Here is a 27,883-nt window from a genome sequence, read left to right on the forward strand (position 1 = left end):
CACGATCAATTTAGGTTTGTGGGAAAATGCCCACCTACCCCTCCCCTAACTGAACGTTGACATGTAGGTCTCACTTAGGGGCAAAATGTTGGGTTAGGGGAGTGGTAGGTGGGGTAGAAACCTTAATTGATCCGAAAAAACGTTGTTTGTCTTAAAACTGTATTGATTCCTCTGAGTAGGGGACAGGACGGTAGACGCAAGATGGTGGAATGGGGACTGTTTTATGGGTATGACTTGGCCAATGTTAACATTGAAGCAAATCGCGTTGAAAAACAATATAAACGTTATAGGTCGCTAGCTAGAAAACCTGAACCAAATAAGAGGATGATTATTGTGGGAGATACAAGTCAGTTTATCGTGGGTTTTAGTCCGAAGCCAGCCTGCCAAAAAATGGCGTGACGTGACATGGAATATTCGCAGAGTATGAACGTTTATGAATTCAGCTTTTAGTCATTTAAAGTCAGTGAGGCAAGCACGCGGATATAGTTGTTCTGTGTTTGTCACTCTACCTCCCACCCGGATTGCATTTGCCCCCACACAGTCAACTCTGTCTTAACGAACACCTAGAGTTGACTTCTTTGACTCGAGCTCTATAAGACGGACATTACTCTTAGACGGACACTTAATGCCTGTCCCAAAGGTGTCCATCTTAACCCTTTATGCCCTAGGAGTGATCAGCATCAAATTTCTCGTCCTTGTAATATCAATGCTTTGTAAAACAGAGTGGTCATGAGAATTACAGACATGATCACAAAAGATGAATTTTCTTGATATTTTATCATTTTCTCCCCACTACTTCTGTAGGAAATGAATAGGGTCAACAAATGAGAATTCAAATTTTGATCTTAGGGTTTAAAGGGTTAAAGAGAGTTGACTGTGTCTGTATCATGTGGTGTTGTCCCACCTCTTCCCACCAGAGGAAGAGTTGACGGGACAAATTTTAAGGGGAGTCCTTTCTTACTTAGCCTGCATAGCAGGCGCTTGGAAGTAGTGGGCACAAGAAAAAACGGGCGCGCGAGAAGGAGAGACCCTCGCACAGGCTATAAGTGTGGCAAGTTTGAGAGTAGCAGATTAAAAGACAACAAAGATACAGAGGTGAAACAAAGCCATCTCAGAAAACACCCTCGCGCGCGCCCGTTCTCTCTTTCACCCACTGCTTCCAAGCGCCTGCTACGCAGGCTATTTCTTACTAACAGCAAGAGTGCCACCAGTAAACGCTCTCTGAAAGGACATCTCCCTAAAACGGACACGCCGTTCTTCAGTCTCTATGAGGCGGACAATTAACGCAAGAGTGAATATCCATTTCCTCCAAAAAATTTGTTAAAATAATCGTCAAAGGGACAATGCTTTTAGCGGTTATCAAATTTTCTCCACTTATTCCTTAGGGAAATGTGACGAAATCAGTTAGAATTTGCTTGTGGATATTGGGATGGCCAGCCTGAACAGTCTGGGTCTTAGATAGGGAGTAGACAGTAGATCTGATTCAACTGGGGAAGGGGAAAGATCAATGGGGGAGGGGGGGGGGGCTATATAGGTATGTGCCGCTGTGAAGGGTATGGTTTTCAAACAGTTCACTCTTGGATGGGGTATATAGATCAGAGTGTTTGAGTCTAGAATAGGGTATCATTTTTCAGGAAACTGATCAGTTGGTTAAAGATTTTATCTAGACTAGGGATTGTGGTATAAGGTTTTGTTTTGGCTAGACTGTGCTAGTGACCTCAGTAGTTTCTGGAAAACAGCTACTCTAGGATAGGAGGGATTTGGGGAGTTTACTCTAGTATAGGGTAGCAAAATGCTGCTGAACTCGCTCTGGTATAGGTTAAGGGTTCCAGGGTCCCAGCGGCACATAACCACCCGGAAATTCCTAAAGTACCCCCCCCCCCCCCTATGTAGGTATGGGCTGTTTGAGAAAGTTTTGTCGTGAACTCCTCAGGAGAAGAAGTGCTTGTCTATGAAAGAAAAAAGAAGTGAAAAGAAAGAAAAGGTTCTGTTTAATGACTGTCTTAAATTTGGGGTAAAATAAAGTCTCTGCATGGTCGTACCTTACAAGACTTTCTTACTGAAGAGACAATCTCTAAACAGGCAAATGCATCTTTAATTAACGTACACGTTACTCCAGGAAAAATGAAGAACTTGGTCAGTAGGCTTCATGTACTGCAAGTTAGCGCTACAATATAAAGCAGTATTTCAACCCTCCCCATAGCAATAAGCGGCATGTGTATTTTTTTGGCGGTCCAAGGTTAGGTAAGGGACTTGTCAGAAATTAGCAGGGGGGGAGGGGGGGTGGGAATTTTAAATTTGGGTTCGGAAATTAGGTGACCCACCCCTGCAATGCGAGTGAAATTTGCTAACCCTCCCCTTGAGCTTGGTCTAAAATATCATGACCCTCCCCACCTTACACAATTGAAAGAAAAATGAAAAAAAGCCAGGGCAAAAGAATGGAAGTTAACTGCAAAAGAGCTACTGAAACCATATTACACCTCAGCAAGAATCGCATGATGTAACAGAGCCTATTGGCCCGTTATTTCTTCATTATGAAGGAATAAGTGGGCTCCTCAAAACGCAAAGACCATATACCCAATACACCTTTGAGAAGGGTTGTTCACCAATGAATCACAGGACATTATCAAGCAATATCTACGCTTCAACTGAAATGAAAATCATGATGATGATGAAAGTGATTTTATCAAAGCGAAGCTAATAAAATAAGATAAAATAAACAAAATAAAATGCTGATGAAAAAAAAAGATGTAAATGATGATGATCAAGATGCTCACAGCAGCACTGATAGTGATGCTGAAGACAGGAATGAAAAGGATAGCCAAAACTATAATAACATTAACAACAACATTATTCATTATTGCAATAAGACTGTATAGCATTGTTATAAATGAAAAGTAGATGTTTGTTAAATACTTCACGGTTTATATCCATAATATTCCGTGTTGCTCTTTTTTTTACCATTAAAGAACTTTCTTTTTCTTCTGTGGGTGAACCTCTACATGATCACGGGCATATATTTGCATGACCCTCCCCCTTTTAATGGCCCATTTTTCATGACCCCTCCCTTTTCTGAGTCTCAAAAAGTTGTGACCCTCCCTCTGTTTCCACCCCCCTCCCCCCCTGCTAATTTCTGACAAGTCCCTAAGCAAGGACTTTTTTCACATACAGGACAGAACAATCTGATCACTTAAATAACGGAAAAGATTCAACTATATGCATTTGTCTACTTCAAATTGACACCAACCAACTAGAAAAAGTCGTGCAAACTATTGAACTTGCGAGTCATCTTTCCTTGTTTCTGCGATAAAATTGGTACTTTTATATTGATTTCTTGGGTATTCCTTGGAGGACCGTGTTTTCAGTCGGCTAAGAAATTAACTGCTGCTTTTAAGCCCTGGGGTTATACATCTTCGTAAGGAGTTTTAGGAGAGCTAATAAAGTAGAACGGAAGGGCTTAAGGCCAGGATAGAAACTGAAAAGCGCTTAAGAAAGAGCAATAGCAGTGTTGATCAAAATACATTTTGTATTTACTCGGGTTTTTAAGTAAGCTTCAAAACAACAGACCACGTCGAATTCATTTTAATACATTTGAAGGGGGCATACATACCAGTTGGAGGAGGGGGGGGGGGGTGGCTTACAATCCGATGTAGGGTGTCTTATAAACTTTTAAGGCGGCAATTTACAGTATACTATTGATCAGTAGAAGTTGACAATGCACTATCTGTATTTTGCTGAGGAGAAGCTTTCTCTTCCTTAGCAGTCCGCACTGGTATACCACTGATTTTTAACAATTCCCTGAGGCCTTGGTTCTCTGCCTCAATGGAAGCCATTCGTTCTTGTTCTTGTTGAATAGCTTCATCATCGATGTTTATTGCCTGTGCCATAACTGCTGCCATTTCACAAATTTGCTCTGTTTTTGCCTGTAATTCCTAATCAAAGAAAGACATGTATTAAAGTCCAATAATTATTGTACCTTAACCACTCAAAAACAACCTGAAAATGTATTTTTTTTGGGATTGAGTATTACATGTATTCTCTCCAAGAAAGATGAATTTAGGGTGCTAGCGGCTGGTTAAGGCACTTGCATTGTGTTTTGTAAACTAGGGAACATTTCTGGTAACTTGTCTCTCAATTTTGTTGGAATCATCATACAAGTTCCAAGAAACATTGCATAATGTATCAAGTTTCAAGTTTATTTATTATTATATAACAAATTTTTGGGGGCGGCCATGTGTGCACTGAGCTGTGCAGACCTGTTATCTGTGCTCTGATCTCAATTCAAGAATTCTTCTCTTATCGCCTAATCCTGAACCTAAATATTCTGAAAACCAATTCAGTATGACGGTTTTTGTTTTTATAGGATAATTGTGTTATTCATGTACTTGTCTTGCGCCCCACCCCCCCCCCCCCCAACCAGCTTTCCAGCTATTTGCCCAGCAAACTATCCAACTTTTGTATTTTTGAACAAAGAATAAAGTTGTTGTTGTTGTTGTTGTTGTACTATTTACAATCAATCCGATTGACCTGCAGGTAGCTAAACTATAAATCAATGCAGGTCAGCCTCACAAGTTCTAAATATTACAGATTTCAATTTCCGAGTTTGAAAAAAAAAAAAGATTAACAAAGTAACAGTTTTGCAAAAACAGAGAGAAACGTATAAGTAATATGGTTCCACATTAAATCTAAAAAGGAAAACTAATTATTAAAGGAAAAAAAATTAAATAATTATGATGATAGGTACTAGAGATATATAGAGAGAAGTGTTGTAAGTTAATTTTTTTTGAAGTTGGGCCAGCAGCATGTTTAATAATCCGATCATCTTTCAAACCTTAATCCTTTAAAACACCTTGTTTGTGTAGTTCCAGAAAATATCCATAGTTGTCATAGACTCATGAATAAACTTCTGGTTATCTACCTGTTGCTGTATTACACAATATATTGTGGTATTCGCCACAATGTGGTCATTTTCTAAGCCTTCTTCTAACATGTTTCAACTGAAATGGAGAAATTAATGTCTACTTTTTGTTTAGCTTGAATTTAAATGGTTCTCATTTGTGTCGTGTACGGTATCACCTCCATGTTTTTCATTGACTTACTGTAAATTATTAACTAAGAAAGACCCATTACAAGGCAAAACTGAGGTAATCAGAAACTGAATTTGCATGAATAAAAGGATTCTTTCTCTTTTTATTGCAGAAACAATTAACTTTTGCACAATAGTATAGTGCAACATTATTTTTGTCCTAAATCTCTTTTCCAGGGGGTGCCTACCCAAGTTGAAACATTACAGAAATTCCAGGGGGAGAGGGAGTCTGACAAGTACCCCCTGGAATGGAAATTCCAGGAGGTGGGGGTCTAAAGCAAGAGTACCCTCTGTGGGAGGGGAGGGGGTAATGGATATTTTCTAGTACTCCATATTTGGATTAAGCACACTGCTTGATTGGAAAAATTGAAAATGGATATTTTCTCAAAAAAAGATGAAAATAAGGCCAAGCTAATTGAAGGGGTTCATGAATAGGGCGGGATCTTTAGCTTTTTTTTATAGCCACCCCTACTTTTAGATCATTTAGATGATTTAGATCAAGCACCCCACCCTAAATTTAGTAAGGTTTTCTCAGAAAAAATTATTAATAAAGTAAACCAAACAAAGACGAACAGCCATTTAGGCATCATCAATAAGCAGGCCATAAGCAAAGTATGATAATGCATGAAATATGTAAAACAAACCCAGACAAAAAGGACCATACCTTGTAATTATTTAACTTCATGCAGCTGGCATCTAGTCTGTTTGCTTTGATGAGTCCAAAAACCTATTAGAAATTAGATTAAGAAGGAATTACCGGTAAGTTAAAAATTGAGTATTCTATTTAATGCAAGGTTTTGTCCTAGCTGAAAGTTATATATTTTATCATAGGCTTAAGCACAAGCTGACACTGACCTGCTCTCTGTACTTAGCCATTATAAGCTCCAGTGCTGACTGGTATTCAGCTAGTGAGGTCTGCAGCTCAATGTTCTCTTGTTGTAGTTCCCTTATACGAGCATTCTCTTCCTGGCTTCCTAAAATAAGTGTACTGCGGGGTCTGTGGTGTGCTACGTCGTTAAGATCACTCACAACATCACGATACTAAAATAAAAAAGAACAGGTGCTTAAAGACTAGTATAAAAAGTGTACCAGTAGAGATACATGTCTTTTTTATAAACTCTTCTGACAGACTTCAGATTCTTTGAGCTACGAACGTTTCCATGGTCTCCAAGTAAAGTTAAAGAAGGTACATTTTACACCTTCAAAGACTAAGTATACATTTGTTGCGTTCTTCAGTATTGAGCATTCATTTTACACTGACTAAGCTTAAATTTAAAATTTAAATTCGGCCTACGAATGTTCCAACATTCGATTGTTTATGCAACGGTAGAACCAAGGGCTGTGGCTAACGAAATGTTCTAGGGCAGAGGGATAACTTGTTAGTTTTGAAAGTTTTGGCGATAGATACATATATTTCAATATTTAGCAAGCTTAATTAATCCTTGATTATCTTTCATTCACTTTACCTGTTTCATTGCGTCCAATTTGAACTGTAGATTTTTCGCTTGGTCAATGAGTGTATCTGTAGAGCCACTGTGTTCACGAAGACGGGACGCCAAACGTTTAGCATCCAACAACAACTGGTCCATGTTTATTTCCGATGAAAGCTCACTGTTTGATGTCAATGTAACAATCCGCCATTTTGTTTTCACAGTTCAACACAAGAAACCGCTGGCTCGTACGGCTGCTAACGACAGCAACTGTTATTGAAATATCTTTAAATCGCATTCCCGTAAATCGTAGTCAGGATGGCCGAGCGGTCTAAGGCGCTGCGTTCAGGTCGCAGTCTACTCTTGTAGGCGTGGGTTCGAATCCCACTTCTGACACACTACTTTTTTTTCTACCTTTCCCCTTTTTCTTTTCTTTCTCATGAAATTTTAAAAATAATTTTAAAAAATAGAAAACCCACTCATTCAGGAAAGAGTGATTTGAAGTAGTTAACTTCAATTTAATTTCTAATTCCCAGGACTACCAGAGAAACAAATAAACTGGAGTTTGTACTCAGTACTGATATTATGATAAGCCTAACTAAACTTGTTTCAGAATGTATAAGTAACGTTATCTGTATAACAAGAGTTGTTTAACAAAAAAATAATAAATAAAACAAAAAGCGAAACAAAGTTAATAAAATAAAGCCAGCTTTCTCTTTCATCAGGAGCCGATTTTACCCCTTTCATATACTTTGCAATCTCAAAGTCAAACTCTTCAATTTTGACTTGGGACTCTATTATTGGGGGGGGGGGGGGGGGGGAGGGGGGGCGGGGTTTTGGGGGGCTACTGAGGAGAATGATAGTGTTTTATTTTAACTGTTACCACATATAATGACCTGCTTGATCTTGCTTGGCTAAACAAGTTTTATATTGTTAGGTGAACGGGCAAATTTCTGCCAGCAGGTTCTTAAACCACTACTAGGTTCCTCGCGCCGGGTTTTTACTGTAATGTACCCCTTCAAGTGAAGTGAAGTGAGGTGAAGTCAGTGGGTCAGTGAGGCGAGTAGCGAAAAACCGCATTTTTCACCAATTCCTCTTCTTTGGACTGATTTTAGGTCAATTAGCATAAGAATGGCTAAAAACGAGTTTTGCAAGGAAAGAGGCATATTTTCCGACTAACCTGACGAAATTAAACAGCTTTTTTGCTTTTCACGCATACGCAAAAGCCAAAATTTGGACTTGTTGTTGTTTTTTTCTTCGATCTTTCTCTCTCGCTCTCTTTGTTTCTTTATTGGCGGTTTTATTGCCCAATTTTTGGTCTTTCCTTTGCATGGAATTGTGGCTGACTAACTTTTTAAGAAAGGGACAAATTTAGTAGTATGTAAACAGCGAAATTGGCAGTGGATTTTTCTCCAAAATGTTACCTTTTTTTGTGAGTGTAACTCTGTCAGGATTGCAGTGCCGGATCCAGACCTTGAGATAAGGGGGGGGGGGGGGGGGAGCTCCCCGGGCACCTCCCCTGGATCCGCTACTGGATTGGTCAGAATATCAAAAACGAGGTATCGCTGGAAAGATCTATCTCTGCTGACGTTGTTGCTTACCAATTTATTAACTTAAACTGAAATCTAAATGGGTTCAAGGAGAAATGTACACATCGTTCCATATGGGTCGTATACGTCCTTAGCCGTCCGAAAAGGGTTAAATAAAAAATTATGTAAATAAAGGATTGTAAGAAGTGAATAAAAGTGGGGATTCGAATTACATATCTTCATAGGAATCACAATTTCTTTAAGATTAAGACGATTAAGGGAGCTACCTTGTGTTACCTGGATATATCAATAAGAAAAACTCATGGCTAAAAAGAAGTCTAAGAGTTGCTAAAAACGGAAATCGATGTAGCTTCTTTTATTGATGTGGGTACATTATCAAAAAGAACCTCACCTAAGTAAGCTTATCTAAATGTGTTTTTTCCTAGTGTTAACTTAGGGTTTGGTAGATAAATATCGTTCCTTTGTCTTGTCTCGTTCGTGTCACATTTGATTGCAAATAGATCTTGTTATTGGGCTGCCCGTGAGGGCAACGCCCAATCAAGAAATAACTTCCATCTATGTCGAAAAAAGATAAAATGGCGGACGGAACTTCCAGAAGGCTTTGCGTGTCCCATTCCCCCTTCAATGGGGACGATTTTTGCGGGGAGGGGACGGGTTATTTCAGTTTGTCTGGCGAACATATTTGCAAGTCGATTTGGAACGAACACAAAATTATTGCATGGGGTTATTGGCCCTATATCTACGCAGAACTATTATCTAAATACACTGTACAGTATCCGAAGAAAACCAATGAAGAACCAATGCCCTTCCCACGGTCCCCACGGAAAAAGCTTCAACTTGTTGCAGTTTTCTCCCTATGAGTAAAAAGTCTTTCCTTAGAAGAAAGGAATATACCATTTGTAGATCGCCTCGTCAAAAAGAAACATATTTACTTGTACATTCAGAAGGGTTAAAAATCGGATATCCCTGGGAAAGAAAACTGGAGCTTAATTTGCTTTACGAGTTTTAATTAAGAAATAGAAAATTACTGTTATTTGACAGTCAGTCTAAGAAAAGAAGTTGACCCTATCACGCAGTTTGTTAGCGTAGAAGGGCAATCATTTTTAGAATTTCCGGCTAGATCAAATCAGAGTCACGTTATAATGGGGGGGGGGGGGGGGGGGGGGCAGAGGGATTGGGGAAAGGAGGTGCATTGTGAAAATACACAGTATACCCATGGCTACTTATATATTTTCCATTGAATTAAATTAGGATGACCGTTGCATATAAATTTCCATGTTAATTCACAGGATCCAGAGGAGATGTGTTTGTCGTTAGAACATCAAAACCCGTCGAAAACCTCCGAAAAAATGGGTTATTTTGATCGCGTTACAGTTTCGTTACACATTCTATAGACCGCAAACCAAGAGACTCAGGGCTCGCAAGATCGGCTTACAGTATAAAATACTTTTACTCGGCACTTCGTACCTCAGTCGCCCTTCGGTCACCCTTCGGGCGACGTGCCGTGCGCCAGCGAGGATATGGCTTGCGGTCATCGATTTTCAAAAGTCGATCTGGGTCAGATAAGAAGCGAAGAAATCGTTTACAGTAGATTCATAAAGATCCCATTGGGCTAATTAATCGTGCTAAGCGACACTGGTATAGACATTTTTCAAGGTGAGACTTTAAATAAGTAATTCATTTATTCACACGAAACTCCTCTGGACCCTGTGGTTAATTATTGAAATATTACTCTTCAGATTTGAAATGTTCGTCCCAATTAAACGTTCCATTATTTCATCCACTTGACGAAAAAATGGATTTGCACAAATTTTCTCCTTTCAAATATGTCGCAAATATGTGAAAACTGAGGAATAAATATGGGGCAATGATGGTAAATGCCACGTTCGCATATTAAAAAACAGGGGGTTTATTGTAATGGCGCAATTTTTATGTACGTTTTCAGTTGCACGTGATTTATTCCTTCATGTATTCAGCTGTGTGTATGCAACTGAACAATATGCGTTGTGAATGTATATGAGTTCTTAAGGTTTTATGTTCGCGCGTTTTTGACTGTGAAGAGTTTTGAACATCATACTCATATTACCTTTTTCCTTTCTCTCAAGGCACATTTAATATTTATTACACAAGGGACGTTTATTAAGATAAAACATGTCTTAGCAGCATATTATAGACACCTATAGATTATTAACTTATAACATCACCAAGAGACTGAGCTGATTGCCTTGGGATGGTCTCGTACCTTGTTTGTATAATAATACTAAAACACTGAATTTCTTGTTTGTTGGTTCCCTTAAAGAAATTTGCAATTTCAAAATGTTAAAAGATTTCTAAATAAACATGATATGTTATGCTCTCAGACACAGATGCGTTTAACTTTGTGGATTTATAAGAATTCTTTTTCATACATCTTTAATCGCTCACCACGCAAAGACAAGCAATGAATTAAAACAGCAAGTAACGTTCCGTAGTTCATTTTTCTTCGTCTTAAAACAGTGTAATTGTCGGCTGCCCTGACAAAAACAAACCTCAAACTACACCACCGGCGCCGGTCGAACTACACCTAAAGGCGATTGCAGACTTGTTGTGCATATACTAAACTACAACCTGTTCTTATTATTACAAAGCTTTCCACCTTTCGATCAAAATGTTCATAAGACTTTAATAGCAACAACAAGTTGCCTTTTTAAAAAGCTAAGATATTAACAATAGAAGGAAACCCTTATACCTCAGCTACCACATTAATTATGTAGTTTATATACGCTGTAGTTAATTTTTATTTTTCCGTTGTTTTTGGGTACGGTAAGGTATGATAATGAATTTAAAACAAAGGAAAAAAAATAACTGAAATAAAAAACTAACTGCAACATATTATGTCAAAGAACAGAAGATTTGCCTTATTGTGTCTTTAACAGCCTGTCTTACTTCTTTGATTTTCCAGCAATAAAGAAATGGGTTTAATGACGAGTTTAGGAAAACAAAACTAAATGAAAAAGTCTTGGTAAGATAAACTGATGAAGATAACTTGACGCTTTTCAGATCAGTTAAGGCCTCTATTATGACAAATGGTAGATAACAAATTAATAATGTAACCTGCACCAACAGTGCACTGTACACTGCCTTTCTGTATCGAGCTATGTTCAGTGGAATTGCTTGCCTCGGTTGTTCTTGAGCCACAGTGACTTGAATTTGGTAATGACGGAGCATGAAGAAGATTTTCATGTAAGAGAAAATTATGATAGTCAAACAAAAAGACAAATTTATGAAAAGAAGCAATGAAAATAACAGTTCATTCCAAATGTAGCTTGTTGTGACGACAATGGACAAAACCGACATAGCGATTACAGTTATATAGACACTTCTCAAAGTTACAACTTGTCTGTATCTGAGGCCCAACCACAAGGCGAGAAGTCTGTCCACGCTTATTGCAGTCAATACTAACAAAGACACCGAACACAAAATATGACTGGCGATAAAGAGCGCAACGTTAACATTATAGCAAAGATCCCATCTTTTACTCTTCACCGACATCAAGTAAACAACATACAGAGGCTCGACAATGATTCCCACCAAGAGATCAGTTATCGCTAGGCTGCGTAGCAGGAGTTTGGAGGGCGGATGAAGTGACGATTCTTTATGTAGAGCAACTAGGATCAGAGTGTTCCCCAGAAAAGCTGTAATGGACAGAAAAGTATTTAGCACTAAAAGGACGATTAGTTCGTCGTGAACTCTGGCAGTGACATCTGCGACATTTGCTGAACAGTACAAATTTCTGATCGTTTTTTCAAGGGTTGGCACTGCCATCTTTCTTCACTGATGTTGAGCGGTACGTGCAAGTGATTATAAGATTTATGTTTATATTGTCTCTTCTTATAAGGGGATCATCGTGCTACAATCACTTATCTCTCGGCGTAGTCAATCGAACGAAACCGAACCAAAAACTCGATTGAACCCAATCGAACCCAATCGGTCGAACCTTGTTTGATTGGTTTGGTGGAACTTTTCGGCGAGTTTGATTAATCGAACTCGTGTGTTCGATTACCGAACTCAATCGAACCAATCGAATTCAATCGACGAGATTAGTTCGATTTTGTTCGGCAGAAAGACAAAACGCATCCATTTGAATCGGAAACATCTCCCTATAGTAGGTATTTGAAGCAGCTAATTGCTTGAAAACAAAATATTACAATTAACCCGGAAGTAACTAAAATCTTTATTGGTTAAGTGATTTAAAATCGATAAATTTACTGGGAAACATGCAAGCTCAGGCACCAGTTCACGTTGCAAATGTCCAAGTTCACCGCAGCCATCGTAAGTTACCTTGAGAGCTGGATCTCCCCTTTGTTTGAAACCAGATGAAACTGGTGTTATGTTTGATTTTTGCATGCATTGTTCGATTTTGTTCTATTGCTTAAGGGTTCGATTTTCGAACGTTCGATTGTGTTCGATGAGCAAAGGTTTTGGGTAAGTTCGATTAAGTTCGAATACCGAACCCAGTCGGAGTCAAACGAACCATCGAAGTTCGATTGGGTTCGATTTCCGAACGTTCGATTGATGACGCCGGGCTTATCTTCATGATCAGTCAAAAATTAGCATGCCAAGGCTTTCATATAATTAACTTCCTTTGCTTTTATTTTACGTTTGACATGGGTCTTAATTACCCTTCCGGTGTACTCACTTCGGTGATTTATGAGTCAAGTCCCTTGCGTCGATAAAATAATATTGAACCTGAAGATCACGGGATATTGGCTGGCAACAAATTTCCCCTACTCGGAATGCTAATTACCTCCGACAGTGATTAATGATTTCAGCTTTCCTCTTTCAATATAATAAAATTTAATTTGACGGTGAGAAAAAAAAGGGAAAATAAAAACCTAACGAAACGAGTTGAACAAAGTTGTGTATTGTACATGGATTGTATTTTGTCGTTGATAATGTTCAGAGTAATGAATCAAATCAACATTAAACTAATCTGTCAATGGAAAATGATCTTTTATGCATCAGGAAGGAAATATTTACTCGGTTTAGTGGTTTTTTCTTTCCATAGAACGTTTTCATGTGACGACTCGGCGGCCACGGCCCGGCAATCTCATGATCAATTGGCCAATCCGATCCCCGTACCGTTGTTAAAAGTAGCTTACTTCCTTCCTTGTTGATAATTTTTTAATTGCGTTTCTGTAGATTGATTTCAGGATTTGTGTCCTAATTGCTACAGGAGTAGTTTTGGGTAAAACATCTCAGCGCCTAGAGAGACGCCTTGCAAGTTTTGATTTTGAGATTAATTGAAGTATGAAGAAAGCTTTTGTTAGTTTTACGACAGAAAATGGAATGGTTATAGCAGAGGCTTGAACTCCCATGCACAACCGCCCCTTGGATTTGATGCCAAATAAAGCCTTCGTTCCCGCGGGCTGGGAGAGATAACCTGAGACTTTAGAACAACGTACTGGCAAGCTAGGAGAGTGTTTTCGAAACTTTGGTCTAGGAAAAATATTTAACATGTAGCCTTCTTTCTGAAAGCCAGCTCGATGATTTAAGAATGAAGATTATTTACAGTTCAGTCAACTCTCGCCTGGCGGACACCCCGATAATACAGACAGTAGCTAAATCCCCGGCAAAAACAAATTACAGTCAACTGCCTTTATAAGAGCACCACGGTCCTCGAGTTAGGGTCCTCACTAGTGAGAGTCCGTAGACACTCAACTCTCACCTTGCGGACGCCCCGCTATAAGGGACGCCCCGATAATACCGTCTGCAGCTAATATAAATCCCGGGCAAGAATACATTACAGATGTTTGACTGAAATAAACTCCCGCTATTACGGACTCTCGCTAGTAAGGACACTAACTGCCGAGGTCCCTAAGTGTCGGCAATAAAGGGAGCGGCTAATTATTTCAGTATGCGCGGCGTCGCCGCTCGCGCGTTCTCCCGCAGCTTGCTTTTGGCCTGGCAATAATTGGCGAACTTCCTCGCAGGCTGAATTTGGAACGAGGTTAAGTTTAATGACTGAGACCCATTCACTGCCACTCTCTTAGAATTAAGGGGCTATTCACGTAATACTTCACCCTAACAACATCAACAGAGACAGTGCAATTGAGATTCCTGAAGCGTGGATACCTACGATCAGACATCACATTCCAATCAATTTATATAACTGTTTCGACCCTTCAAGAAGTTACTTTACAGCTCCGGCTTAAAAACGCGCAGTAGACAGACCAATTGATGGAACCCCTATTATGGGGGTCTTGTTAATTTGAGTAGTATAGTTGGTGAAACGCTATGGGTGATTAAGATCGAGGAATGGAGATAACGCAAAATAAACTTATCATTGATCTATTGCGAAATGATCATGAAGATGATATAAACCGCGGAAACTACAAATTCAACGGTGGGATTATATTTCCGCAGTCCATAGCATATTTATTTAAGATATGTTTCATTCCTTTCACCGGGTTAAGATATGAAATCAGCAAATTGGCCTGCTCCTAAGGTATGTGTCTTCATAGCTTAGTTGGTACTGGGAGCCGTCTTCAGCCCAAACGCAAAGGCAATTTGTTCTATTCCCTTTTGAGCCCCGAAACTTTATTGAGGGTTAATATGCAATTGCTCTAAAACTGTTGTTACATCATAACGGCGATGATCATATCTTGATCATTCAAATCTCTTGTCGATTACTACTATAATTATTATGATAATTATTGTGCACTACCACTGGGCTTATTCAAAACTGTAAGAACTTAGTATTACGTTTAAAACCATTTTTAATATATACACAGTATACAATACAATATATTTTCGCTTGAATTCAATTAGGATGACCGTTATATACAAAACTCCATGTTAATTATTGAAATATTATTCTTCAGATTTGAAAAGTTCATCCCACTAAACATTCCATTTTTTCAGCCACTGAACGAAAAAATGGCTTTTCATTCACAAATTTTCTCCTTTCAAGTAAGTCGCAAATATGTGAAAACTGAGGTATAAATATCAGGCAAGTACGATGGTAAATGCCACGTTCGCGTATCAAAAACAGGGGGTTATAATAACGAGGCCGAGAGAAAATTAAATTTTGTGCAAATCCATTTTTTCGTCCGGTGAGTCATTCGACCTCAAATTTCCCCGAAGTTTGAACTATTATATTGGGGCAATTTTTATGTAGGTTTTCAGTTGTACGTGATTTTATTCCTTCATGTATTCAGCCGTGTGTACGCAACTGAACAGTATGCTTTGTGAATATTTATGAGTTTTTAAGGTTTTGTGTTCACAGGTTTCTGACTGTAAAAAGCTATTCCTTTCCAGCGAAACTTTTCACTTAATTAATTAATTCATTTGTTCTTCAAATTTAGTGTTGTGTTTCACATCTTCGTTTCCTATATATATTGGTTCATAGTCTCTTTCATTGGCATTTGATAATGGTGACATGTCGTCGTAGCGTTGCTTTTTATCCTTAACTGTTTTACAAAATCTTTCGTTATCAAAAGTTTTGAACATAGTACTCATATCACCTTGTTCCTTTCCCTAAGCACGTTTAATAGCAGCATATTATAGAGCCCAGTAGACTTACATCACCAAGTGCTGTCTCAGTTGATTGTCTTGGGATGGTCTCGTTCCTTTTTTCTATATAATGCTAGAAGACTACTGACAGTTTCTTATTTGTTGGTTCCCTTAAAGAAATTTCAATTTCGGCAAAATGTTGAAATATTTCTAAATAGATATAATATGTTATGCTGTTAGATACAGGTGCGTTTAACTCTAAGAATTAAAACGATTTTGTTTTTCATACATCTTTGCTCGCCACGCAAACTAGCTGCGCAAGCAATAAATTAATCTAAAACAGCAATTATTAACGTCTCCGAGTTCATTTTTCTTCGTCTAAAGAACTATAATTATCGGTTGCCCCGACAAAATCAAACCTCAAACTACACCAGTCACTGGTCAGGCCGTACCATACCAAAGGAAAAAAAACTTAACTGCAACATATACATAATTCAGATGCTCAGTAATCAACTATGTCAAACAACAGTAGATTTGTCTTATTACGTCTTTAACAGCCTGTCTTACTTCTTTGATTTTCCAGCAATAAAGAAATGGGTTTAATGACGAGTTTACAAAAACAAAAGTAAATGAAAAAGTCTTAGCAAGATAAAATGATGAAGAAACCTCAACGCTTTTCAGATCAGTTAAAGCCTGTGTTATGCCAAATGGCAGATAACAAATAAATAATGTAACCTGCACCCACAGTGCACTGTACACTGCCTTTCTGTATCGAGCTATGTTCAATGGAATTGCTTGCCTCCGTTGTTCTTGAGCCACATTGATCTCAGCTTGAATTTGGTAATGACGGAGCATGAAGAAGATTTTCATGTAAGAGGAAATTATGATGGATAAACAAAAAGACAAATGTATGTAAAGAAACAATGTAAGCAACTGAGGATTCCAAATGTAGCTTGTTGTGCCGACAATGGACAAAACCCACATAACGATTACAGTTATATAGACACGTCTCAAAGTTACAACATGTCTGTATCTGAGGCCCAACCACAAGGCGAGAAGTCTGTCCACGCTTATTGCAGTCAGTACTAACAAAGAGACCGAACACAAAATATAACTGGCGATAAAAAGTGCAACGTAAACATTATAGCAAATATCCCATCTTTTACTCTTCACCGACATCAAGTAAGCAACATTCAGAGGCTCAGCAATGATTCCCACCAAGAGATCAGTTATCGCTAGGCTGCGTAGCAGGAGTTTGGAGGGCGGATGAAGTGAAGATTCTTTATGTAGAGCAACTAGGATCAGAGTGTTCCCCAGAAAAGCTGTAATGGACAGAAAAGTATTAAGTACTGAAAGGACGATTAGCTCGTCGTGAACTCTGGCAGTGACATTTGCCGAACAGTAGAATTCTCTGATCGCATTCTCAAGGGTTGCAGGCACTGCCATCTTTCTTTACTGACGTTGAGCGGTACGTGCAAGTGATTCTGTACAGTCACTCATCTTCATGGTCAGTGAAATGTCAGCATGTCAAGGCTTTTATATAATTTACTTCCTTTGGTTTTATTTTACATTTAAATGGGTCACAATTACCCCTCTGGTATACTTACTTCAGTGACTTATGAGTCAGGTTCCTTAATTACTTGGACAAAATATTATTGAATTTGAAGTTCAGGGGATATTGGCTGCCAACAAATTACCCCTACTCAGAATAATAATGATTACAGCTTTCTTCTTTCAAAATAATAAAATTGAATTTGACGGTGAGGAAAGAAGGGAAAAAAAAATAACGAAACGAGTTGAAGAACGTTGTGTATCGGTACATGGATTGTATTTTGTCGTTGATAATGTTCTGTTTGGGGTAACGAATCAAATAAACATGAATAATCTGAAAATGGAGAATGATCTTGTATGCTAATCAGGAAGGAAACATTTACACGGTTTTAATAGTTTTTTCTTTTCTATGTAAAGTTTTCATAGACTTCATTGCGGCCACGGCAATCCCATGATCAATTGGTCAATTCCTCGCTGACCGTTGTTAAACATGAGAACGTTCCTTCCTTCCTTGTTGATAATTTTTTTATTCCGTTTCTGCAGATTGATCAGCCAGGATTTGTGTCCTAATTAAGGCAAAAAACTATAGGAGTAATTTTGGGTAAAATATCTCAGCGCCGAGAGAGACGCCTTTTCCGTCTTAAAGCCCCGAGGACTAGATTTGCAAGTTTTTATTTTGATATTGAAATATGAAGAAAGCTTTTAGTTAACGACAGAAAATGGAAAGGTTATAGCAGGAGAGGCTTGAACTCCTGCATACCACCGACCCTTGGATTTGATGTCAAATAAAGCCATTGTTCCCGGCTGGAAGAGATAACCAAGACTTTAGAACAAGAAGGTGCCAAGCTAGGAGAGTGTTTTCGAAACTTTGGTTTAGGAAAAATATTTAACATGTAGCCTTCTTCCTGAAAGCCAGCTCGATGATTTAAAAATGAAAATTTTTTACAGTACAGTCAACTCTCGCCTTGCGGACCCCCCGCTATAACGAACACCCCGATAATACGGACAGCAGCTAAATCCCGGGCAAAAACAAATAACAGTCAACTGCCTTTATTGCGGACACCGTAGGGACCTCGAGTTCTCTTTTAGTGTCCTCACTAGCGAAAAGTCCGTTATAACGGGAAATTATTTCAGTCAAACATCAGAATTTCCCGCTAAAGCCGGTCAACTCCCTTTATAGCAGACACCGGCATTGACCTCGAGTTAGTGTCCTCACTAGCGAGGGTCCGTAATAGCGGGAAATTATTTCAGTCAAACATCTGTAATTTATTTTTGCTCAGAATGTAGCTGCTGTCTGTACTATCGGGGTGTTCGTTATAGCGGGGTGTCCGCAAGGCAAGAGTAGACTGCACTACGGACTCTCGCTAGTGAGGACTCTAAGTCAGAGGACCGTGGTGTCCGCTATAAAGGGAGCTAGTTGACTGTATTTAGCCAAATAGTGCTGAATAACTCCTTTCCTCTAGGAACCCAAGTACATTGATCTCTACTTTTATAGTATAACACCGACACTATGATGTGTTCTTCTTGCAAGAGCTCAAGGTTTTTATCAAGGAAAATTACTCTAAGAACGCCCGCGGAACATAAAATCTGGGTGGCTGTTCAAGGGAGGAGTCCTTCTAATAGAGATTACGGTATTTTTTGCCCAAAAACTAATGACTAAATAACGACAGGGACCAACTCAAGGTGCCTTTAAATAAGATTTGTGGAGAGCGGGGAGGGATGAACTCTAGGTTTCCGTTTTAGGAGGGTTTCCTTCACATAACAGATTCATAAAGAAATTGACTGAAGAGCGGCGTTCCTTGTCGCATTATGGGTGACTGAAGAATAACAAGGAACCAATTCCATGTCTTCTCAACAAAGGTGTCTAATTTACAGCGATGCCTGATAAGAAAAAGAAACATGATTGGCTCCTCCTAAAATGCTCCACAATCGGGGGGAAGTGTGACGTCACTCTACCATGGCAGCTAAATTTCTGGATCGAATCTCAACAATCTTTCTTGACGGAGACAGCCATTTTTATTTTTGAACGATGGAAGAAAAGATTGAGCTACCGTTTTGTTCCTGAATGCAACCATGCACTTGAAATTCATTTGTCAATTTTTTCAGTTTCAGTGCCATATTTGTAGGCCACAGTTTGTTGAGATCCAGAACTTTTGCTACCATGGTAACAAGACTTCTCTGTTGGTATAAGATTTAATGGAGCCTAGACCATATTAAATTTAATTTACTTTAATCCATTTTTACTGCATACAATATAATAAATACACAGACACAAGTTAGCAGCGGGTAGGGGCGTAGCCAGCAAATGGACCTGTAGGCCCGGGCCTGCAAATTTTTGGTTTGATCCCTCTACCGCTTGTAATAAATTATGCGTTGTTGGGGTGAGCTAAAAAGCTTAAGAGCTCGAAGTGTTGGTGAGGTCAATTCGTACAGGATATGTGGAAATGAAAGTCAGCCCGGCCTACAAATAGCCGAAAAGCTGGCTTCGCCCCTGGCGGGGAAAGACTAGAAGGGAACCGAGGAACCATACAGGCTAGTCCACTGTAGGGAGAGATTTGCCATGAATTCTTTATTTGTCTCGAATTCCTTATCTAGCTTTTAAATATTCCCCTTGAAGTTGTTTCAGCCGTAATTTACATTGAATTTACATTGAGTTGTTTTTAATTAGTTCCCTTAAATTCTACACATTTTACTTCAATGTTTACTTTAAAAGGGATAATTTGTCTCTGGATAATTATACAGCTTAGTCACTGAACAACTGGATCTTTCTCCTGTTCAAATACCAACCGTAGTTTTTTTGGTTTTTACATTTTAAGGAATCCTGAACAAAGAAAACTCGAATTCTTTACGCAGCTTTCTTTGTAAATTTCCTAAATTCATTTCCTTGACTGACATTTAATTTTGTATCATTTAGTTTAACCAGAAACTCATAAGGGGTTAATTGGTGCTCCAATTTGAGATGGATTTTGTGTTTAATTTTGCCATGTGCTCAGCCGATTTAACTTGCGTGAACGGATCCACGATCCAGATATTGTTTTCCGAATTGCTTTAAAGGATGAACTTTTTGGATTTTGAATAAAAATGTTCAAGAAACGGCTTCTCTGTCTATTGTTTAGAGTTTGTTCATTCATAAAATTAGCTCAAAACACGATCGTGACTACAACATCCAAGCCGAATTTAAGCTTAAATGCTTCTCACATTCATTACTTGCATCACTTTTTGTGAAGATGTCAGGTTCAGGTTTTGGACACTTTTCGATACGCAGCTAATGAATTTTATTCTAAATTATTTTTTACTGTTTATTCTAGACTTTAAATATAAGAATTTTAAAAGCCTACCGTTTGCAGTATAACTGTTGAGGTCCAAGTTTGAGTGCTGTCCTGTTTTCCAGTTGTAGCAGACCCTAGTACCGTGGAAGAGTGATGAGTTCCCTTCCCGCTAGCCAAGCGAGTTGCAGAGTTAGTTTTTCCCCTTGTTGTTCACGCGCCTAAGTCGCTCGAATTCTCTTAACGCTTATTTCCCCAATTTGCGCTTGGAAGGGCAAAGCCTATCGTTACCCCACCCAATTTAAAATTAGATTATATTGTAAAAAAGAATGAAAAAGAATTGTTAGAAATAAGCTGTTAATTTGTATTTCCGCAAATCATATCCATTTACTGAGCTAGATTTAAGCCATGCCTATGAACAGATGCTTGTGGATGAGAACTTTAAGGAATTTTTAACGATTAACACACATAAGGGCCTGTACAGGTATAACGGTCTCCCTTACGGGGTAGCCTCAGCACCTGGTATTTTCCAGAGAACCGTGGAGGGTTTGCTTCAAGGAATCCCTTAAACTGGAATTCTGTTAGATAACATCCTTATTACAGTCCCCAGTACTGAAGAGGACTTACCAATAGACAACGGAAATGGAAGATGGATCAGAGAGACCTGTGCCATACGCCTCGTGTACACCCTCTATGGCAGAAAGGAACTACGGTCACCTAGATAAAGAAGCACTAGCTGCAGTTTTTGCTGTGAAAAAGTTCCACCAATTTCTTTATGGTCGACATTTTAAGATTTACACAAATCACAAACCACTTTTGGGGCTGCTACACTCTGAAAAAGTCACGCCTTTAATCACTCAAGCAGGATGCAGAGGTGGGCATTGACTTTGCTAGCTTATGAGTATTAACTGCTGTATCGCCCAGGAAATGAGAATGGTAATACGGATGGACTCAGTCGCCTACCCGTTTTGGATGTCCCGGGGTGCACACCCGTCTCAGGGGACATTGTACTCCTCCTAGAAACTATCAACACCAGCCCAGTAGATGCTACTAAGATAAAATTGTGGACAGCCCGCGATCAGGTGCTTTTCAAGCTCTACAGTTTGTTTTTCAAGGATGGCCTTCAGAGGTAAAAGAAGAAGCCCTGAAGCCCTATTTTATTAGAAGAGAAGAATTGAGTGTACATGCTGGCTGCCTGTTATGAGGAGCTCGCGTCATAGTACCCCCTCAAGGGAGAGAAGAGGTGTTGAACATATTACACGATACTCACCCGGGAATAGAAAAAAGAAGAGTTTAGCCAGGAGCTATGTATGGTGGCCAAAAATGGACACGAATTTAGAAGAGAAGGTGAAACGTTGTGCTACTTGTCAGAATCACCAAAAGACGCCTTCCTGTTCACCATTACACCCTTGGAAATGGCCGGGCCGCCCATGGTCGCGATTGCACGTAGATTATACGGGACCTTTCATGGGAAAGATGTTCTTGCTGATCATTGACGCCCATTCCAAGTGGATGGATATCCACTGTGTGAAGTCTGCCACCTCCAGTGTGACCATAGACAAGATGAGGTCAACTTTTGCTTCATGTGGTTTATCAGAGATTGTAGTGTCCGATAATGGATCCAATTTTGTGAGAAGTGAATTTAAGTCGTTTTTTGCAAAAAAAGGCATCAAGCATACTACCTCAGCAACCTGGTTGAGCGATCAGTACAGACCTTTAAGCAAAGGATGAAGAAACGGGGTGACGGTTCCGTTAACACCAAGTTGGTTCGTTTTCTTCTAAGCTACCGGATTACCCCGCAAAGCACCACTGGTGAATCTCCAGCTCAGTTACGGCGGGGACGTAGTCTTAGGTCTCACCTCGATCTGCTGCGACCGGATGTAGCGACAAGGGTGCATTTGGCTCAGTCTAGACAAAAGAAACAGCATGATCAGCATAGCCGAACGCGCGGAGTGAAGCTTGGTGATGCCGTGAGTGTCAGAAACTACTCCCGGGGGTCGAAGTGGGTCCCTGGAACTATCATCCAGGAAACTGGCCCTCTGTCTGTACGAGTTGAACTAGAAGATGGAATGGTAGTTCGGAGACATCATGACCAATTAATTTCTCGTACTACAGAGCCTCTTTATTTGCCCCAGTCCAACAGCTCAAAGGGCAGGCCATAGCAACGAGGGAAGTGTTGTTCCGGAGGTTGCAGTACCCGATGTGAATAGCCCTGAAGTAACCTGTGGGGAGTTGGAGCCACCCACTACACCCGAAGACCCAAGCTTAGTGCCTGTCACCCCGGTGCGACGATATCCAGTAAGGGACAGAAGACCACCACAGCGTTATTACTGATGGACCCCTCCTGCCCCCATGAACATTTAATTAGTTCAAGGTGAGATGCCACATATTGTTTAGGAACTTGACGGGGAGGAATGTGCGGTCCTCGGAACTTGTTAGCGGTCACGTGACCCCTGTCGTGTTGTTCTGTTAGTTCAAACCATGTGCTTGTTGACTCGTTGTGTTCCGTGAGAGTATTTAAGCTGTTTAGTCGCTCGATACACCACATAGCTATTTCGAGAAACGTTGTCGGGAAAAGTGCACACGACAATCCCGAAAGGTATTGTGGGTGGTTTTGAGTTCAGTGTTCTTCAAAGAAATTTGAAAGATCTAATGGCATGAGAGGCCATGGACGTATGTTTGTGAATGCTAAAGGAAAGTAACAAAAGTAGGTTCGACGGCTACGATGTCAGGAACAGTAGTGTATATCCCATATTACCTTTTGCGATTGTCGCGCTCACATTTTTTTCGACAAGCTTTCTCAAAATAGTAAATAGATATATTTTAAATAGATATATTTTTGATTGAAATAAATTAGGATGACTGTTATGTATAAAATTCCATGTTAGTTATTATTTTTCAGGTATGAATCGTTCATCCCAGTTAAACGTTTCATGATTTCAGTCACTGGACGAAAAAAAATGGATTTGCATAAATTTGCTACTTGCAAACATATCGCAAATATTTGAAAACGAGGAGTAAATATGGGGTAATGATGGTAAATGTCACTGCACATATTAAAGAACAGAGGGTTCAGATAACGAGGCCAAGAGAAAATTTGTGCAAAGCCATTTTTTCGTCCTGTGAGACATTCGACCTCGAATTTCCCCGAAGTCAGTGAACTATTATATTGGGGTAATTTGTATGTAGGTTTTTGCTCGTGATTTTATTCCTCTATCTATTCAGCTGTGTGTATACAATTGAAAAATATGTTTTGTGAATATGAGTTTTTAAAGTTTTTTGTTCACAGGTTTTTGACTGTAAAGAGTTTACCTCTTTTCTTTCTCTCAAAGCACATTTAATATTTATTACACAAGGAACGTTTATTACTGATAAAACATGTCTTAGCAGCAACTCATTTTTTCGTCCTGTGAGACATTCAACCTCAAATTTCCCCGAAGTATAAACTATTTTACACTGAAAATTGAAAAGATCTGTTTCAGCCCTAAAGTGAAAGTGTCAATTCATCCCTGCAGGCCAAAGTCTGATTCAGCCCTTCCTGGAGCCCTTCGAGCACAATTTAGGCCAAAAAAGCTCTATTAAAAGGCTATTGCAGCCCACAATAGGGCCCATTTCAGCCCTGGGACCAAATCAGCCCTAGCTAATTGTACTGTATTGGCCCTGATTTAAGGGAGCCAAATTAGACCCAAAAATAGGACTGTATTTTACTCACCGAAACGGCCCTATTTTTAGGGCTAAAACAAATCTTTCTGATTGTATTGAGAGTGTATTGGGGCAATTTGTATGTAGGTTTTCAGTTGCGCGTGATTGTATTCCTCCATGTATTCAGCTGTGTGTATACAATTGAAAAATATGCTTTGTGAATATTTATGAGTTTTTATATTGAAATATTTGTCAATAAATATGATATGTTATGCCCTTAGATACAGGTGCGTTTAACTCTAAGAATTAAAACGATTTTTTTTTCATACATCTCAGCGATAAATTAACACAGTAATTATTGACGTCTCCGAGTTCATTTTTCTTCGTCTAAAGAACTATAATTGTCGGTTGCCCCGACAAAATCAAACCTCAAACTACAATAGTCACCGGTCAGGCCATACCATACCAAAGGAAAAAAATTAATTGCAACATATACATAATTCAGATGCTCAGTAATCAACTATGTCAAAGAACAGATTTGCCTTATTGCGTCTTTAACAGCCTGTCTTACTTCTTTGATTTTCCAGCAATAAAGGAATGGGTTTAGTGACGAGTTTAGAAAAACAAAAGTAAATGAAAAAGTCTTAGCAAGATAAACTGATGAAGAAACCTCAACGCTTTTCAGATCAGTTAAAGCCTGTGTTATGCCAAATGGAAGATAACAAATAAATAATGTAACCTGCACCCACAGTGCACTGTACACTGCCTTTCTGTATCGAGCTATGTTCAGTGGATTTGCTTGCCTCGGTTGTTCTTGAGCTACATTGACCGCAGCTTGAATTTGGTAATGACGGAGCATGAAGAAGATTTTCATGTAAGAGAAAATTATAATGGATAAACAAAGAGACAAATGTATGTAAAGAAGCAATAAAAGCAACTGAGGATTCCAAATGTAGCTTGTTGTGCCGACAATGGGCAAAACCCACATAACGATTACAGTTATATAGACACGTCTCAAAGATACAACATGTCTGTATCTGAGGCCCAACCACAAGGCGAGAAGTCTGTCCACGCTTATTGCAGTCAGTACTAACAAAGACACCGCACACAAAATATAACTGGCGATTAAAAGCGCAACGTTAACATTATAGCAAATATCCCATCTTTTACTCTTCACCGACATTAAGTAAGCAACATTCAGAGGCTCAACAATGATTCCCACCAAGAGATCAGTTATCGCTAGGCTGCGTAGCAGGAGTTTGGAGGGCGGATGAAGTGAAGATTCTTTATGTAGAGCAACTAGGATCAGAGTGTTCCCCAGAAAAGCTGTAATGAACAGAAAAGTATTAAGCACTAAAAGGACGATTAGCTCGTCGTGAACTCTGGCAGTGACATTTGCTGAACAGTACAATTCTCTGATCGAATTCTCAAGGGTTGACACTGCCATCTTTCTTCACTGTTGTTGAGAGGTACGTGTAAGTGATTATAAGATTTATGTTTATATTGTCGCTTCTCTTATCTTCATGGTTAGTCAAATATTAGCATGTCAAGGCTTTCATTTAATTTTAAACCCAAGTTCGTTTGGCGATATTTCACGTTTGACATGGGTCATTCGTAACCCCTTCGGTACACTCACTCCGGTGATTTATAAGTCAGGTTTCTTACTTCGATAAAAATATTGAACTTGAAGATCACAGGATATTGGCTACCAACAAATTACCCCTATTTGGAATGCTAATTATCCCCTATAGTGATTAATGATTACAGCTTTCTTCTTTCAAAATAATAAAATTGAATTTGACGGTGAGGAGAGAAGGGAAAAAAACTAACGAAACGAGTTGAAGAAAGTTGTGTATCGGTACATGGATTGTATTTTGTCGTTGATAACGTTTCAGTTTGGGGTAATGAATCAAATAAACATTCAACTAGTTTTTAGTAGAAAGTCATATGAGGGCTATTCAAAATCTTTGTCAGTGATGACCTAAACCTGGAAATTATCTTACTTTTAAGTATCGCGTTTAAGGTGACTAACTTAATTATGAGCCAGTGTTAGTATTTTTCTAACGTGCTCGCGTCGCGTCAGAAGTGGCGGGATAATTCTCGATTTTTGATATGTATAAGTTAAATTTATTTTGAAGTTTTGATTGGGCGATACGAGCGAATTTTCTAACTATGGTGTTCAGTCTTTCTGTTTGCACAAAAATCGAGCGATTTCCACGAAACTTAAAATTCTTGAGTTTAAGACTGTTTAGTTCATCTGCCAAGTTTAAGGAAATTTGTTCGAGTGTGATCTGCGCTACAGGACAGGTTTGAGAAACGACGTCAATTAAAATACAACATTGACTTGGCCAAACATGTCACAAATTTAACAATTTTGGAGGGCAGTTACGTTCATTTTTTGATAAATATGATAAATAAATTTGGGGCTCGAAGCCCTAATGCTCCTAGTGTGATTCCCTTTTAGAACAGAAGGAAATTTGCTTGGAAAAAAATAAAGGCTGCGGCTATATGGCCGGTAACCGGTTAACATTTTCAAAACACTAAATGACCGGCAGTCCAATATTTTTTTCAATAATTTTGACAAATCGAAGATTCCCAGCTAGACCAAACTATCATACGTCGATTTAGACTCGAAAAACTGAGAGACTTAGTTTCTGATCAACAAATGTTGTCAAAGTGTAAGTGTCTTCAATTTTAAAGGAAAAAATTCACTCGAATATGAGCGGATTCAATCCCAGAGCGTAGGGTCTGCTGGGGCGGATCCAGGATTTTTTCAAAGAGGGGTTTGCAAGTGTGAGAGTTCGAGGCAAACATCCCAGGGCCAAAGGAATGGGGAGGGGGGAGTTGGAGGGTAATGTTTGAATACGTAGATTTTCGATATTTTGATTTCAGAGGTATAAATTTGTCAAATTTGAGACACTATTATTAAGGACTAAGAGTACAGTACAACAACGATAGTTTTCTGTATCTTTTTACCCGCCCATTAAATCAAACAGACTGACAGGAAAGAGCCTTCTTGAAGGAGCCTGTATAAAGGCTTGCTGGCATATCTCGTCTTCCTCGAATCACTCAGATTAGGACATGGCGATCTACTGCGAGATCAGAGAATCGCTCTTCAGTCGTTGTTGACCTAGAGCAGGTCTTGATTCATTTCATCAGTGAAAGAGACGGCTCAGATTCTGCGCTTGTGATTGGTAGGGTGCAGGTTGTTTGGAAGCTCCCTATCTGTTGACTGCCAGAGTGTTTTCCATCTACGTACCTCATTTCCAAGGAAATAGGCCATTTCCGAGTTTCCCCGGGCCTCTGCATCAAAACGAGGTTAAATGCTCAGCCTTTGATATGTATAATTTTTTGGCAAACAAAACAATAAATAAATAAATAAATAAATAATTTTTCATTCTCATGCAAATGAAACACATTTTCACAAGAAAGGTGGTGCACTTGGCCTCGTTTTGAAAGCGAGGGTTTTTGCAACTCGCAAGTGGCCTATTGAGAAATCGTCTTTCTCCCAGAATAGAATGCTCTCTACTTCATCATCCAGCTGCAGTGCCCTATTTACTATAGTCGATGGCACGACACAAAGCAGATGGCGGGCGTGGCGATCTTCGTCAGAAAATTAATCTTGCATTTGGATGATTAAGTAGTCGAGAAGAGGAATAGCTACAGTCTTCTTGTAATGATAGATTGAACTGGAACTTACATTATAACTTATAATATTATTTTTGGTATGAAAAAGGGATAGGCATGGGTAGCCAGACAAGTTTGAAAACTTCCCAAAGAGGGGGTTGCAAACCCCTCAACCCTCCCCCTGGATCCGTCTCTGGTCTGCCTACCACTATTCTAACCACTACATCACCGTGGTTT

At 39.2% G+C, this 27,883-nt stretch overlaps 4 protein-coding genes and 1 non-coding gene across 5 annotated transcripts; 1 reads left to right on the forward strand and 4 right to left on the reverse strand.

Moving 5' to 3' along the window:
- Positions 1-3,604: 3,604 nt before the first annotated feature.
- LOC140940614 (FGFR1 oncogene partner 2 homolog) lies at positions 3,605-6,762 on the reverse strand. Its single transcript, XM_073389608.1, has 4 exons — positions 6,553-6,762; positions 5,942-6,127; positions 5,751-5,813; positions 3,605-3,932 (listed from the first exon to the last, which is right to left on the reverse strand). The coding sequence occupies exons 1-4, from the start codon at positions 6,673-6,675 to the stop codon at positions 3,693-3,695; spliced, it is 612 nt and encodes a 203-aa protein (XP_073245709.1). The 5' UTR covers positions 6,676-6,762; the 3' UTR covers positions 3,605-3,692.
- A 66-nt stretch (positions 6,763-6,828) lies between these two features.
- On the forward strand, positions 6,829-6,912 carry Trnal-cag (transfer RNA leucine (anticodon CAG)). The gene has a single exon. It is a non-coding gene; the product is annotated as a tRNA-Leu (tRNA).
- A 3,363-nt stretch (positions 6,913-10,275) lies between these two features.
- Positions 10,276-12,026, reverse strand: LOC140941699 (melanocyte-stimulating hormone receptor-like). The gene has a single exon (XM_073390711.1). It carries the CDS (start codon positions 11,868-11,870, stop codon positions 10,938-10,940), a length of 933 nt encoding a protein of 310 aa, XP_073246812.1. The 5' UTR covers positions 11,871-12,026; the 3' UTR covers positions 10,276-10,937.
- A 3,685-nt stretch (positions 12,027-15,711) lies between these two features.
- LOC140942096 (histamine H2 receptor-like) lies at positions 15,712-17,006 on the reverse strand. Its single transcript, XM_073391073.1, has one exon. The coding sequence runs from the start codon at positions 17,004-17,006 to the stop codon at positions 16,074-16,076; it is 933 nt and encodes a 310-aa protein (XP_073247174.1). The 3' UTR covers positions 15,712-16,073.
- Positions 17,007-24,382: 7,376 nt separating this feature from the next.
- On the reverse strand, positions 24,383-25,467 carry LOC140942333 (histamine H2 receptor-like). Its single transcript, XM_073391292.1, has one exon. The coding sequence runs from the start codon at positions 25,464-25,466 to the stop codon at positions 24,540-24,542; it is 927 nt and encodes a 308-aa protein (XP_073247393.1). The 5' UTR covers position 25,467; the 3' UTR covers positions 24,383-24,539.
- Positions 25,468-27,883: the final 2,416 nt, after the last annotated feature.

This window comes from Porites lutea, chromosome 6 (assembly GCF_958299795.1).
Source record: "Porites lutea chromosome 6, jaPorLute2.1, whole genome shotgun sequence".
In the NCBI taxonomy this organism is placed as follows: domain Eukaryota; kingdom Metazoa; phylum Cnidaria; class Anthozoa; order Scleractinia; family Poritidae; genus Porites; species Porites lutea.

What these genes read in the sequence shown, in the direction of transcription:
- LOC140940614 (XM_073389608.1), bottom strand. Translation starts at nt 6,675, where the DNA reads ATGGACCAGTTGTTGTTGGATGCTAAACGTTTGGCGTCCCGTCTTCGT. An exon ending in TGGCTAAGTACAGAGAGCAG is followed by an intron (nt 5,814 to 5,941) that starts GTCAGTGTCAGC and finishes AATTTCTAATAG; the next exon opens with GTTTTTGGACTCATCAAAGC. An exon ending in TGAAGTTAAATAATTACAAG is followed by an intron (nt 3,933 to 5,750) that starts GTATGGTCCTTT and finishes TTCTTTGATTAG; the next exon opens with GAATTACAGGCAAAAACAGA.
- LOC140941699 (XM_073390711.1), bottom strand. Translation starts at nt 11,870, where the DNA reads ATGGCAGTGCCAACCCTTGAAAAAACGATCAGAAATTTGTACTGTTCA.
- LOC140942096 (XM_073391073.1), bottom strand. Translation starts at nt 17,006, where the DNA reads ATGGCAGTGCCTGCAACCCTTGAGAATGCGATCAGAGAATTCTACTGT.
- LOC140942333 (XM_073391292.1), bottom strand. Translation starts at nt 25,466, where the DNA reads ATGGCAGTGTCAACCCTTGAGAATTCGATCAGAGAATTGTACTGTTCA.